This window comes from Lissotriton vulgaris, chromosome 4_1 (genome assembly GCF_964263255.1).
Source record: "Lissotriton vulgaris chromosome 4_1, aLisVul1.2, whole genome shotgun sequence".
Taxonomy (NCBI): domain Eukaryota; kingdom Metazoa; phylum Chordata; class Amphibia; order Caudata; family Salamandridae; genus Lissotriton; species Lissotriton vulgaris.
This window is the reverse complement of record NC_141691.1, coordinates 1,113,426,970-1,113,442,728: the sequence shown is the minus strand read 5'-3', so window position 1 is coordinate 1,113,442,728 and position 15,759 is coordinate 1,113,426,970. Positions and strand designations below refer to the sequence as shown.

Sequence of the window (15,759 nt, the reverse complement as noted above, 5' to 3'; positions counted from 1 at the left end):
GCCCGCTACGGCCAGTCCGGCCCTGATGCCCAAATGTGCAGTGTTTGTCTGCTGTCCGAATGTCTGGTTTATCAAGGGCTGTAGGTGTGCAGTAGCCTCATCGGGCCATTTCTTACTTTCCAAATAAACCTTAACTAGATCACTCTTGTTGGATACCGAAAACTACAAGAGAGTTGAACATGGACTAGAAATATAACTGTTATCTGAAACAACTGAGTGACAACCTGTCCATTGTCAGTGGTCTCACAAGCAATGATTTTCACTTTGGAAAAACTGCCCATTTTACCTGCCTATCTTTTTGAGGCATTGTCGGTCACACATTATTGGCCTAATATGATACAATTCAGAAAGCAGTTGAACAAATTAGTTATTGATTGTCAGGCTAGGCTGTGTAAAAGCATTACCCTTTCCTGATTCTTAAAACTTTAAAGTACTACTGATCAAATCTTTTAATCCAGGTTCTGGTTCTTATGGTTTTAAGTCTAAAATGAGTGTATGCAGCTTTTATTTCAAAAAGTAGTAAAAAATGTGAGGAATGTGGATAATTGCAACATAGTAAAGAGAAGTAAGATCAAAATTCCCCGACAAAATGCCCCATGCATTGCATTATTGTTTTGTTCAACGTTGCATGATTGTTCAATGGTTATTCTTTCCAAATTACTGTAGGTTGAACCGCTGTCAATGCCATTTGCAAGTAGACATTTTAAAATGGACTCTCAGTGTATTTCAATTATGTTTGGATGTTTATGATTAACTCTAGCAACTTTGACAACCTGTTGCACGGCCCACTGCTTTTTCTGTATCTAACAAAAACTATGTCTTCTACACCACGTGATTACCTGTGCACTGAGCACTTTTTCTGATAAATGACATTTTATAAACCTATTTGTAATATTGCCATTGTTCATGGTTCTTTAATGCCTTGAATACCACAAATGACTAATTGTACATGTATTGATTGATGACTAACAGTTTAATAATACCCGCATACAATGGTAGGTCATCTTGTTAATAACTTGCCCTGGTTTTAAAAAGTTTATTTTTATTGTTTTTTAGTAAATCTCAAAAACAGAGGAGGCATTGTTCCTCTTTACTCCTTCCGTTTGAAATGAATATGACTCATTACAACGCATACTAATACCACACGTGCCATTACAACGCGGGTATTACTACGCGTGGCAATTACGACGTGCCATTACATCGCATACTATTACCACGCATATGCTTTTACCACGCATGCCATTACAACGCAAAGGCATGCGTGGTAAAGCTGTACTCATCGTAAAAGTATGCAATGTAAGTGACACTACCCTGCCCTAAACCCAAATTTAGTACCCCTGCACGACCCTCCCTGACTCCCAGTACTCTCCATACAAGACTACCAAGAAAGACCCCCCAAACACTACCCTAAACCCATCAACACTACCCTGCACTACAGACACACCACAATAGTACCCTAAAACACTACCTCCAGCACGACCCTCCCCCAATCCGCACCCTATACTTAAACACTACCCTGCACGCCCCCCACACTACTCTAAACCCTAAAACACTATCCTGCACTACATACACAACACATTACCCTAAACACTACCTCCAGCACGACCCTCCCCCTACCCCAGTCCACTCCCTACATTTAAACACTACCCTGCACGGCCCCCCAACACTACCCTAAAACACTACCCTACACAAACACCACAACACTACCCCAAACCCTAAAACACTACCCCACCCAGGCCCAATCCCCCTTACCTCTCTCTCCTCGTGGTTACTCTCTTCTGGTTCCTTCTTTGCTTCACTTCGGCTGAGGGGCAAGTGCACCTCGTTGTGAGGAAACGGAAGAGCCTCAGTTTCCTCCCAATGAGGTGGATCGCCATTACATCGCATGCGTTGTCAAAGCGCATGTGATGTAATAACATGCGTCGTAATGGCTATGCGTTGTTACATCACATGTGTTGTAACACATCACATGTGTTGTAACACTTGCGATGTAATGGCATGTGGGGGGAAACAGCCGCATTGTAATGACTGGTTGGCATTTGAAATGAAGCTGCATTGCAAATGTTGCCGGCCGTATGGCTTTTCTGCTAGAAGCTCGCTCTTGAGCTTGTCAAATTGTGAGGTGCTGTAATTAGTAAAGGATCATATGTGTTTGGGGTCAGAACAGTACTGTGGGTGTTTGAGGTCAGTTTGAGATTTCTATTACTGAAGTTATGATGTGAAGAGAGTGTGATTATTGCAATAGGGACAACTAGACCGCAAACTACACAGTGTTTTTTAATGTTATGCTTTAACATATTGGATATTTGTTTCAATGTGAGGCACAGGAAAATGGTGATATGCCCAGAATTTAAAATATTTTAAACCATTGGTGAAGCAGCGATTTAGAACCCGATCTCCAGGTTCCAAATCCTTCTACTTGGATGTTAAACCATTTCGTATTTAAGTGTTCTGCTTTGGTTTGTGGTGGCTTATTTTATGCCCCTGAATTTCATATATTTCTTGATTCCTTTCAGAAGATTGCTAATAAATCCAATCCATGGCTCAATTTTCAGTCGTGTAAATGTGTGGTTAAAATGAGTTCCTAATGTCTACATATGCCTGGAGCATGATTTAGGATGGCCACCTCTATGTTCCATCACACGTTGTTTCCAGTCTTGGACTTTCATGTGACAACCTGATGTATTTTGATTGTTGTAGTTTTGGTGTGTATCCATTGATCTACTTAGACTAACACATCTGATAGCAGTGATTTGTAAGTCAAAAGCGTAGGAGTAGAAACTGTACCTGTGCTGGCTTAGGGGTCTAAAAATATATCCTGATAATCAATTTTAATGTGTATTTTTGTGTTTTAATTCACAGCGTGGATTGGGGGTTTCATAGCCATCTCGATCATCAGTTCTCTGGCTTTACTGGGCATTATCTTAGTGCCTTTGATGAACCGTGTGTTTTTTAAGTTTATGCTGAGCTTCTTAGTGGCACTAGCTGTGGGAACACTAAGCGGGGATGCATTTTTGCATTTACTTCCGCACGTAAGTATTTTATTTCTATATTATTTTTCAGTAAAGACTGTGGAAATGTTAATTTCAAGAAATACGTTTCGCTGGGAAATGTTCGTAAAGTTTTAGAGTGACCAGTAGAAACAACTAACCAGTTACGCTCTTTAAATGTCTGCAGTAAAATAATGTTTGAAACACACCGCTGAGTAGTTTAGAAATAGTTTAAAACAAGATTTAAAAAGCATATAATGTGTTTCATACCGTATAGCTGGGATGGATAAGATTGTGAATTTTCTTTCTGGTCAATAAATTAGTTGTATTTTGAATATTGAATACTTGGGATATAGAAGCAGAGCCAGGAGGGAACACGTTATTTTTCTCCTGTCTTGCTCATGTGTAGAGGATTTTATTACAAAACCGTAGGCTCTATTAAGCACTCTGTTCTTACTAATTTCATTCAATGGGAGCTGATATCACACCCAAGAGAATCTCTGCCCGAAAAAGATAAATGTGGGCAGCATTACTAGACTTGAACAGCTATCTGTATACTTGTGTGCAGGGACTTAAGCAGCAAGAAAAGGGTGTCAGAATAAGCAAGTGCCATCTGTTTTGGTCTATAGGTGGTCCTTGATGTCATTAGTGTCAACCCTTGATGTGTTAAAGGATAGTGTTTTTTGGAAACATATTTGTTACAGTGGAATTCTGTGGCTCTTCTTGAATTAAAGCAGTAATAAAGGAGTGCATAATATTGGCCTGCATTTCTCAAATAAAAGTAAAACTTTCTGTCACAGATTAGCTCGGGATATATGCGTTTTGTATCTGCAGCGACATGAGCTCACAGCCTTCAATATGAATGATGGCCCTCACTGCTTATTTATGTGAGGTATTTTTTGAGGACCCGCTTGAGGGGGCTTTACCATCAAGGGCATCCTTATCTATCATCAACTGGGCCTACTCCAAACTTTAACAGATGCAGAGAAGGTGACATTTTTAAGTGATTTCAGTTCTTAGATCGTGCTTCTTCTGAAGAGGCAACTGGGCGTCCATATGTTAGACCTTCTGTGTGCACACTCTCAACTAGCACAGGTAGTCTGTGCTTTACTTCAGTTGCACAGACCATAATGGTGGTATATTTACACTCTGACTACCTCACACTACTCAGCTAAAATCTCCCACTACATACCCAGCTCCTTGTAGGCCTTGAAAAACACTAAAAACAGAACACAAGGAAGTCACACTTGCATTAGACTATTCAAGTCAGACCATGATATTTCCCTCTTCGTCTTGTCCTTCAGCATATAGATCCATGACAATGCCATGATTTCTCATTACCTACATTTTTCCAGATGGTTCACCCGAGGTTGTTTTTAGTTAGAAAACTTTGTAAAAAGAGAGGACATATCTAGTACAATTCTTACTTGACAGTGCACAAAGCTCTCCACGTTCAGAGCTGCTCGAATACAAGAAAGCCATTTGGCTAAAGCTAGCACTTCTCAAACTAGGATTGAGTCCTCTGTTGCCTCAGTCAGGAATATTTTTCATTTAGCGGAGTCTAACTTGTCCTGCAGTTTCAAAATTCTAATATCACTCCTCATCAGGTCTCTGCTTAGCTGCTCTGACTCAGGCCAACCTAAAATTGATACAATTATAGAATTCATCTCTTTCTGAATAGACCCCCTCTTTTAGTTCTACTGCATTGGATAGTAACTCTTTTAGTTCTACTGCATTGGATATTAAGTCCACACACACACCTCCTGCCTTTTTTCTAGCATATACAAATGCTTTTCTGGTTAAGATCACTAGCACTTAATGTCCCATTGCTGGGGCTAAGATGCCGGCTCGTGACTAGGCGCAGCCGGTTTGTGGGTTGGGCCTCCGCTGGAATGCATCCGAAGGAGATGGTTTACTAGGGCCCTCTTACTTGCCATACTTGCCTTTTGCTGGTGCAGACACCTGGCCGAAGGGCTCTCTGGATGTCGAGCGCTTTGCTGTATGTGCAGGAGCTTTGGATTTGGTGCAGTGAGCTTGGAGCGATCTCATACCTGCCAACTCACACAATTTCACAGTGTGACACACAATATCTGCTCCCATCACAGGGTCTTCCAGTGAGGAGCGGATATCACAATGGGCAAGGAAAATTAGAGATGGCACTTTGTGCACCTGGAAGTTGGAGGATTCCTGGCAGCATACTGTGGAGGAGTAGAGATGGCCCCCCCACTTGTGCGTTGTTTAGACTATCTTGACGGAGATCTATTCCATTTGCCACATTGTTTCTTCTGCCTTTACGTGCTTGGAGGCAGCTAGCTCAATACTTTGTTGCAATCTCCTAAAGGGTATCAGTGTCACCAAGACCTGAACACAAGCAGATCTATGAGCTTCTGGACTTCTTGCTGTTTTCATTCTCATCTATCAGTCACATATTGGCTGGGATGCTGGATAAGGGGACAATAGAGGGCGGAGAGTGGCTGTAGCTGGTACCCTCTCTCCTCAAAGGCCTTGGAAAGAAGCTGCTTCACCCAAGTAAGTCGGGAGATAACAACCACAATACTGTGGGTCCGGGGGCAGGAGAGTCGCTGGGGAGGGGAATTCGGAGTACAAGTTCAGCGCAATTTCCTGCAGCTTATCCAGATTTGTCAGATCCAGTAGGGGAGGCCTGGGCCTCTCAGAACTGGTCCGTAATTCTCCAGGCATGGAGAACTTTGGTATGATTCTACCTGTTGTAGGCTCTGCTGGACGGGGCAAACCTTTAGTTTACGTCATCACCCCTCTTTGCTTCAACCAGCACAAAGAATATTGGGAATAGGGAAGCGTCTTCAGAGGTAGTGCCGCGGGCTTCAGTCATCCCCCCGCCCCCTTTCAGCTTGGCTCATCAAAGCTATTGGGGAGCACTCACCCCACTCTCTCAATCCTTACTACCACGCGAGGCGGGGATTCAGCACTAGAGCACTTTAAGGATTCTTGTACAATAGTCCGGTCCATAGATCTCTCTGCGGTTCCATTTCCATACCAATCTGCCTTTCATGGTTACAGAAGGGGCTTCCAGCCATGCCATTTCCAGTGCACAACCGTGCTACGCAGGCTCCCCAGCCTCTGCATGCCCGTAGGCGTCGTTCCCACAGACCTCATGGGTCAGGTGGCCAGTGGTCTGCCATTCCGCTACAATGGCCACAGCCTCTAAACCCTCTTAGTTTGACCCTTTACCACCATGAGCACCCAGTTGGCGGCAGGATTCGCCGTCACCTGCCTCGGTGGAAGTCCATAACATCAGATAGGTGGGTTTAGCAGAGCATCCGAAGGAGCTTCTCCCTCCTCTTCGAGACTACCCCTCCACATGCCACCATCGCATGATCAGCTGACAGAGGATCATCTGTCTCTTCTCCGTGAGGAGCTCACGTCTGTCTTGGCTAAGGTAGCCATAGAACGCGTTCCGGTGCCAGAAGTGGGATGTGGTTGGTACTCCCTCTACTTTCTGGTTCCCCAAAAAGGGCAATGACCTCCATCCTATCCTCGATCTCCATACTCTCAACCTCTTCCTTAAGAAAAAGTAAAAAATGCTCATGTTGACTCGGGTCTTGTCTACCCTGGAGACTGGATGGTAGCATAGAGCTTTCAGGACGCCTATTTTACCATCTTAATCCTGTCTGCCCACAGTCGCTATCTGCGGTTTACGGTAGGCCATGAGCATTTTCAGTTCACCCTTCTCCCTTTTGGCCTTACCAGCGCTCCTCAGGTGTTCGCCAAGATGATGGTGGTCGTTGCAGCTTCTCTGCCGGGATCTGGATTGCCACTCTTTCCCTATCTTGACCACTGGCTGTTGAAGGTGGTCTGGTCTCAGGCTGTCATCTCCCACCTCTAGACTACGGTGGACCTCCTGCACTCTCTGTGGTTCACTCGATGTGCCAAAGTAACACCTGACTCCTTCTCAGATGCTCCTTTTCATCGGAGCTATTCTGGAAACAGTGCAGTTTCTGGCTCATCCTCCCAAGTGGTGAGTCCAGGATAGTCAGGCTATGATGGAGGTATTTCAGTCTCTATCTTGGTTTTGGTGAGACTGACTCTGAGGTTGCTGGGCGTCATGGTCTCTTGCATCCTGCTGGTGATATATGCGGGCTCTGCAGTGGGACCTGAAGTTCCAGTGGGCACAGCCTCAGGGATTTTCACCGACATAGTTCAGATTTCGGAGGGAACTGTGAAAGATCTGTAGTGGTAGATAATTCAAGTTCAGTTGTTTTTATATGGCGCATAGCTACCAAACCGGGCCTCTCAGCACTAAGTAGCAACAACCCCTCCGGAAAACCTTAATAAACCTATTGCCTAAGACCCACGCTTCAGAAAAGGATGAGCCTCTGACCCAATCAACCATGATTGGGTCAAAGGTAACACCTCTCCCTTCCCGAACCAGATCTCACAGTAGTGGCAGAGGCGTAGGTGGACATCAGAAGCCTATGGTCTCCTGCGGAATCCGGACTCCACATGAACCTGCTGGAGCTCCGAGTATTCAGACTGGCATTGAAAGCCTTTTGACCCTCCATCAAGGGAAGGCTGGTGTAGATGTTCACTGACAACACCACCATCAGTAACACTGCAACAGACTGGATGGGGTGGGGGTCATGCACCATTTGCCATGAGGCCCTGCACCTCTTGACATGACTGGAACAACGTGATATTTCTCTAGTGGTTCAACATCTGGCCGGTCCTCTGAACGCCAGAGCGGCCGAACTCAGCCAAAGATGCCTAGCGGATCACAAATGGAATCTCCATCCGGAGGTGGTGCAAGGTCTCTTTCATCAGTGGGGAGAGCCTTGGTTACATCAGTTCGCCACCGCTGAGAACGCGCAATGTCAGCAGTATTGCGCGCTGGTGTTTCCAAAGAGGCACTCGCTCAGAGACACCTTTCTTCTTGAATGGAGCTCAGACCTCCTGTACACATTAATCAGCCGATTCCACTCCTTCCCAGAATTCTTAAGAAGATGAAGAATGACTGGGCACCGAGTCAACCTTGTAGCTCCGGACTGGGCACGGAGAGACTGGTATCCCGAGCTTGTGAGCATGGGCTTCTATCCTCCAATCAGGCTGCCCCTTTGCGAAGATCTTCTGGCGCAGCAACAGGGAAAGGTTCTCCCCCTGAACCTGTCCACTCTCTGCTTTCTTGCATGGAAATTGAGTGGCAACAGTTAACAGCTTTCAACAGTCCTCTCGAAGTCTGTAACATCATTTTGGCAGCCAGGTGTACCTCCCACCAAAACGGTATACGCCTGCCATTGCTTTTTCTGAAGTTCTGCTTTTCATTCTTTCTCTTGCTCAGAAGGCTCTGTTCTAGGCACACTTAGGAGCTATCTTTTTGCAAACTTAATTTGGTTTGAACTTTTTTGATGTGCACTCTTTTTGAGCCTCGACACAATTGTCACCTCAGGCTTCTCTCATTTGAAACCAGCCTTCCTTATGGCTATTACATATACCTACAGAGGGAGTGAGCTGCAGGCCTTATCATCTAAGCCTCCCTACCTTTCAGTATATCCTGACAAAGTGGTGCTTTGCACACAGGCCTCTTTTCTGTTGAAAGTGGTTACTCCTTTTCATGTAGACCAATCCATTATCCTTGTCTACTTTTTTTGATCCTCTACATCCCTCCAAGGACGAGGAGTGACTCCACCGCCTGGACCCAAAAACAGCGTTGTCATTCTATCTTGACCGCACGAAAGAGTTTCGGTTGCATGACCAACTATTTGTGAGGTATGTTGGTGCAAAGAAAGGTTGGGCAGTGCAGAAGCTGAGCATCTCCAGGTGAGTTGTGCTCTGCATCAAAATCTGCTACACTCTGGCCAAGAAGCAACCTCCTGAAGGTTTAAGAGCTCATTGCAATAGAGCTACATTGGCCATCACTGCCTTAGCACACAGAGTTCCATTCCTGGATATCTGCCAGGCAGCAACGTGAATTCCCCTGCTCATGTTCACCAAACATTACTGTATGACCAGGTGGGTCCGCAGGGATGGGTACTTTGCAGGACTTTCTCATTTGAAATTGGTTTGCAGGACCTCCTCCGTGGGTGGTATTGCTTGGGTATCTATTCTAAGGCAAGGAATCTGCAGCTAGAAGTCTTGATCGTATTAACAAGTTACTTACCTTCGGAAACGCCTTATCTGGTAGAGACTATATCTAGTCTCAGATTCCTTACCGACCTAACATCCTCCCCACTCTGTGACAGGATTCCTAAGGGACATGGAGGACTCTTTTCAGAGCCCTAATTTTGACACTAGTGTTCTTCATGGCTCTGAGCTTCTGGCGTGAAAAGTCGTGAAAAGAAACTTGACGTCCAAGCGCATGGGTGGCGCATGGGTGGCGCTTATATAGGTACCGCAATGTCACTTCTGGCGCCGATAATGGATGCAGAGTTGATTGAAAGCACCTATCAGCATGCATGGCTACTGCTTCGTAAAAATCTTCCGGATACAGTCTGACACCTTGGGAAATTCTACGGTAAGGAATCTGTGGTTAGAAATGGTCTCTCTAGCAGATAAGTTACAGAAGGTAAGTAACTTGTTCGCCATGATGCTTCCCCTGAATTTGATTGTTTTAATGGTTTTTGATCATATCTTTTCTGCTTATTTTCTGTTCTTTCCTTTCTGCTTGTGGTGGCCTACCAATTTAAGAATCTTTGTTGCCCTGTATGGACTTTGTTTTCTAAAAACAAAAAAAACAAAACAAATTACAAGCACTTATAAGGATCATCTTTATAATCCCTGCCCTATGAGCATAATACAATTTCACGCCCAGGTCACTACTCCTGTCTAGTCTAAATAAGCTCAATTTCTCTGGAAACTGAGGAAGTGCCTAGTGACTGGAAAAAAAACGTCCCTTCTGACCCTTCATTCAGGTCCCACTACTGACCTATCTAGTTTTTTGCTTTTTGCATTCAAGATCACAGAAGCACAGTCAAACATCTCACTTCTTTCGTTGAGGCCTGAGGTATCTAGAGCAGCCATCAATCAGGGTTTTGCCCTTCATTCCGTGCAGATACTGTTTTAGACTTTAGCATCAATCACATTTGTATGACAATGGATATGCTGGGGGCGAGGCTGCGCTGATCCTAAAGACTTTTGTGCGGTTGTGGTTAATCAGTCAATCATGATTAAATGTCTTACTCACTTAGGTCTGACTGGCTTCACCCTGAAGTGGGGTACCTCTATATTGGAAGACTGCCATTGGGCCCTGCAGCACCTTTTGACTTGAGCTTTAAAAAAACTCTATTGCAGTGTTCAACAGGGCTCTGCCCAGAACCCACTATTTAACATCTCTGACTCCTTGGCTAGACTAATCTGTTCCTTTGGCCTTATGTTTTACGCTTACGCCAACAACACTCAACTGATCATCCACTTAGATGGGAGCTACCCTCTCTTCCAACTCCACTTCAAGGCCTGCCTTTGTGTTTTGCATCTTAGATGAACCACAAGTCATTAAGGCTCAACACCAATAAAACGGAAGATCTAGTTTTTCGTAATTTCTACGCCTGGTCCTCTAACTATTGCCAGAAATGTTTGATTGTCCTCCCACTTGAATGCAACTTTCTATACATTAGTCTTCAAGATTTATAATTGTGAGTTTGTAGCGCATTAGAAATTCAGTGGACCATCTAATTCTCGGGGTCAAAAGACTCTCTTAGATTATGGCAAACATTTGTTCCCTGCACTGGCTGTCCATTCAGAGGTGCAGCATGTACATTACTTCCTGTCAGTGCTACAGAGCCCTCCATGGAATATCACTTATGACATGGCCTTGCACTTCACTCCTTGTGTTCTACCTAGAAATCTACACTGAAGTACAGGACACCTTCTGACTGTTCCAAAATTCAGCAAATCTCATCTCAAAGGATATGCTTCCTCAGTAATCAACCCAAAAACCTGGAAATCTCTTTTTTCTAAGCTCTGCACAGTCAGCTGTTGCGCAACATTTTGCAGGGTTTGACTTATTTTGTTTTTCCTGACTAAGCGATGCCTCTCGTCATTGGCAAAACTCTCTTGATTGGGTTTCCTTCTTTTATTTATCTTTGTTGGTGGGACCTTGCATTTGTCTTTGATTAGGTTATCTGTACATTAAACTTTGTCTGTTGTGGATTGGAGAGTCTGCATTTTTGCAGTTGAAATTAATGGACCGGGCTTGCTCAGTTTTCTGCTTAGAGCTGGTTACCTCAGGTATTTTGGATTTGTGATTGAGATACATAGGGGGTTTCTTGTTAGTATTATTCTCGTAAATCATGAAAGTTTAGCAAATTGACCAGACCTTTGGGGGCTTCTTTGGTTCTTTTCTGTGCTTGGATTATTGATGGATAATAAACTTGTGATGTTCGATAGATGTTTGAAAATGTGCGTTCTCAAAGACTGTGAAATGTCTGGCTTCAGGTGCTGACTCTCTCGAACCTATCTGTTTTGGCTGTTTCTTTCCATCGACAGCGGTTTCTCCCCATCATCTGAAGTCTTTTCCTGTCCATGACCTTCAAGAAGGACAATCTCTTTTTCTTGTCATCTTCAGCCTAATGTTCGAGAAGACCCCGGACAGGATGACTTTGTGCATGCATGTAGTTGTTCATGTCAACCAGAGACTGCACTGTATGCAGGTACACATTAATAGGACTAGAAAATATCATTGACCTGAGCACACTTATCGCACCCTTATAACTGTCTTAATGACTCCAGTACCCTACCCTTCTATATATAACATTGTTTTTAGGCCCCATTAGGTCGTACATCTAATACAGCTCCTTATAGCCAAGCTCTAGATCTTTTATGGACTAGATAGATATAAAAATCCGTTGCTACCAAGAGGACTAGATTCTAGTGAGGAGGAAGGAGGCTGGAGAGCAAGTCAGCACTGATCATGCCCACACCTCGTACATTTTCATGTGGGCAAGATGCTGTGTGCAGATGAGATGAGAAATGCCACAGGCAGTATCTCAATAAGGGTTGGCAGATGTTTACATTTCTGTGCAGTTCATGAGTAGTATCATCTATTCAGCACACAAACAAGTTCAAAAAGTTCCCAAAAATGTTGTGACTTTGAAGGATTTATTTAATTAAAACTCCTATTTCTTTGGTTAATTTAAGAACTTCCAAATCATGTTTTCTGCATGTGTTTCAATATATTTTAATTGTGAAAAATGTTTACTCATATACATTTTTTCTTTTTCTCTCATAGTCCCATGCAAGACGACATCATACAGAGCCGTTCCATGCGAATACCCATTCACATAGCCATGATTTCGATGAATCCCCTGCTCATTTAGATGCAACATGGAAAGGTCTGACAGCACTAGCAGGCCTATATTTCATGTTTCTTGTTGAGCATTTGATCACATTGGTCAAGCAGTATAAAGATAAGAAGCAAAAGGTGAGATTGATGTGGTTGTTTTTGCACTTCTCCAATGCAACATAGTATATGGTTTGGATGTTCTGCCTCTTCAGCTGTTGTATTTGTAAATTGTTTCCCAAATAGGGGTCTTTAAATTTCTTGAGATCTCCTTGTGGCTATTGGAAAAAGTTGAGCGCAAGTGAAGTTTTGTCTATTTAAGCACAGATGCCATGATTAAGTTACACTTTTGTTTTTTAAATGTAACACTTTTTATTGGTAATTAAGAGTAAAAATATAACAATTGTCGCACAATGTAACATCCATCATTGTTTCATTCATAACACATATAAGTAAGTGAATCTACTGCTGCATTCAATCTAGTCCTACTCCTACTGCCCCAGCATACTGTTAATACACTCGGTGTGAGAAGTTGGCCTGGTATGTGATGCTCACTAGTTCTAGTGATCACCTTGTACCATTCCAAGCAACCCTTATGATGATTGGTTGTAAGTCAACCTTATAGACCAGCTATCCCAGTGGTAGCGTGGACAAAGCAGTCTTAGGCTAAACTCTGAAAGGCATGTGAAGCAAGATGTTTTACCATAGACAACCCCCTTGAATACCAAATGAAAGGACACCACACAGATATATATTGAAAATATATATATATTTATTAACTACAAATATCCCCTATACTCTTTATGAGCACAGAAGCACAAGCGTTAAAACAAAACACAGTTGAAATACACAAAAGTTGCACAATATGGATGAGCCCTAGGGGCTACCTAAACCATATACTAAGAAAGTGGTATAAGAGATACCAATCGAAAAGGAAATAGGCCTAGGGCCTGGGGAATCGCTGGAGCTGATCGGGACTAGCAGTGACTACGTCGGGAAAGGCCTGCGGGACTCGGGTGCAGTGTTTAAAGTGCACGCATTCACCAATGCATTGTCTATGGTGCGTAAAAGTTACTAAGTTAGTGTTTTAGGAACCTTCCGAGTGACCTAGAGGAGTGAAACTTTAGACACAGGTACTAGAGGTGTGTACCAGTGTAGGAACACCGGCGTTGTTGAGTTACCTCACCCACAGGAAGCGGGTGCACAGGTGCGAAGTAGTGTCGGGTTTCGTCACGTAGGTCGATGGTGCTTGGAGCTGAAGATGCTGCAGGCGGCTCGATGTGAAGAGTTCCGGTGGATCCAAGGGTGGATCTGAAGTGGTGAAGACCTGAAAGCAGAGGGGACAATGTTCAAAGTCACTAGCCAGTGACTACCGTGGAACCAGATTGGAACCAGGCGATGTCGGGTGCAAACAGGCGATGAGGTGTAGCTTCTCTCTGCAGCCACATGGCCACGAAGAGGTCGAGGACGTCCAGGCGTCGGTCACAAGCTGTCCCACGAAGGCTCTAGCTGATGGCGGTGTCGGCAACTTGATCGGAGCAAACAGGCCTTGGCTAATGCAAGCCACGCAGGAATCGAAAAAGGCTTATCACTCGGACCAGCAAGGTCAGAGCGGGTGCTCCTTTTTACAGGAGTGAGGGCAAGTCTGGAGCTACCAGACCCGCAGTGTAGTTTGTAGGTTTCGTCGCCAGGATGGCCGCTGACCACGTGGCAAGTGGCCGGGATGGCGCGTCGAGTGGCACGATGCAAAAGGGCCCCACGCAGATCGTGGAGATGCTGGGGGGCTGATCTTCGGTGCAAGAGCTGCTCGGTTGTGGGGCTTCTCAATCCCCAAAGCACAGCGTCGAGGGTGCCTCGGGTGCTGCGCAGTCAGCTTTTCGGGGGTCTTCCGAGATGTCCGGTCCCACGTCTCTCGATGCCTCCACGGGTCCCTTCTTTGCAAGGACTGTGGATCGGGCGGTGAGAAGTCTGGGAGTCTGGGTCTCGTCAAGCTCTGGGCTCGGGCTCCGGCGGGAGGCGGCGGCAAAGCAGACGTTGAGTTGCTGGATGGTGCCTGTGTTCACAGGGTGGCCACTCCTAGGCCACAAGGGAGATGCTCTTCAGTCTTCTGTGCAGCAGAATGTCGAAGTCCGGCGTCTTCTTAGTTTTAAGTTGATTTCAGGATGATCTCGGGTGCTATGGCACTGCCCCCACTCTCATTCCCAATCTGAGGGGTGGATCGCCTGCTAGGTCCCTCCTCGGGGTGGGACCAGGAAGGGGGGGCGGTTACACCCCCTTTCCTTTGTCCAGCTCCTCGACAGGCCTGGGTCTGGAAAGTCCCAGGACCGGTTTGGACTGGCTTATGCACGGGGACACCTTGTGTGCCCCGGGCATGTCTGATTCTATTCAGTCCTGTCCTACCCAATGCACAAAATCCTCTCTGGGGTGGCGCTCGCACCTCCCAAGGCAGGAAACCCTTTGTCCAAGCCTCCCTCGCTGGAAGGACTCCCAGCAGCAGGAGGTCAGACTTGTAACTGTGGTGGCAGCATCCATTTTGTGTTGCTGAGGCTCTGGTTAACTTTAACTGGGGTTAAGGCTATGTACATGTCGTGTCCCTCTAGAAGGGTGGAATGCTATCCCCGTCGACAGAACTGTCGAGGGGATAGTATTCCAATTCGTATGACACCTTACTCGACATGTTTTGATAAAGCCAAACCAAAGTTAGCATATAACCGCGAGGATTGTAATGCACTTAAGAGTATATGGTATGGCAGTATCCTGGAACAGCTAAGGGAGTTGTTCCCGACAGCTGCAGACAGGCTCAGCTCATGCTAGAGCACCATCTCACATGAAACCACGCACTCTGCCCCCAGGATTGCAGGGGCCTTCCATAGGAATGGCTTACAGGTTAACATGTGTCCAGTTAAGGTTAGATATAGGGATACTATATCTAAGCAAGAGGTGATTACACCAACTTACCCCAGCTGAGTGATCAGTCAGTTGTGTCAAAATATGGAGTCCAGCCCAGGGGTGGCACAATACATGCTGCAGCCCCTGGTAGGCCTTGGCTACACCTATGCCCTGGGTACCTATGGTACACTGTTACAGGGGCCTATAAGGTGAGCCAGTTCCAATTGTGGATGCACCTAAGGTACATGGAGTCCATTTTAAGGAGAGAGCAATCAGCCTGGGGCCCTGAATAGCAGGATCCCAGGCCAACTACGTCAAAAACTAGCTAAACACCAGGCAAAAAGTTTGGGGGTAACCATAGTCAGATATCCACCTTCCTACACTCGGGTCAAAGAAAGACCTCCTTTGCCTAATTATTGCATGCTTGTATGGGCAGCCTCTCGTAAGATAGATTGTTTTTTCCATAATGTCACATCTGTTCATGTCCTGGCACTATTCTTGCACTGGAGGGTCTGTAAGGAAAATGCAGTGTTTAGTTTGATCTCCTTTGGATAACAGAAACCCTAGTTCAATATCTATCTTGGTGCTTCTCCAGAAACTCACCCTCTTCCGCTATTCCCAGCAGAACCA

The 15,759-nt window shown here is 45.1% G+C and overlaps 1 protein-coding gene across 1 annotated transcript in view; it reads left to right on the top strand.

The window, feature by feature from the left end:
* SLC39A6 (solute carrier family 39 member 6) overlaps window positions 1-15,759 on the top strand; it is a 376,217-nt gene that overhangs the window by 158,828 nt on the left and 201,630 nt on the right. Inside the window, exons 3-4 of the mRNA XM_086965345.1 lie at window positions 2,863-3,032; window positions 12,190-12,381. Of these exons, the coding sequence (XP_086821471.1) occupies window positions 2,863-3,032; window positions 12,190-12,381 (362 nt within the window). The remainder of the gene's footprint in view (window positions 1-2,862; window positions 3,033-12,189; window positions 12,382-15,759) is intronic.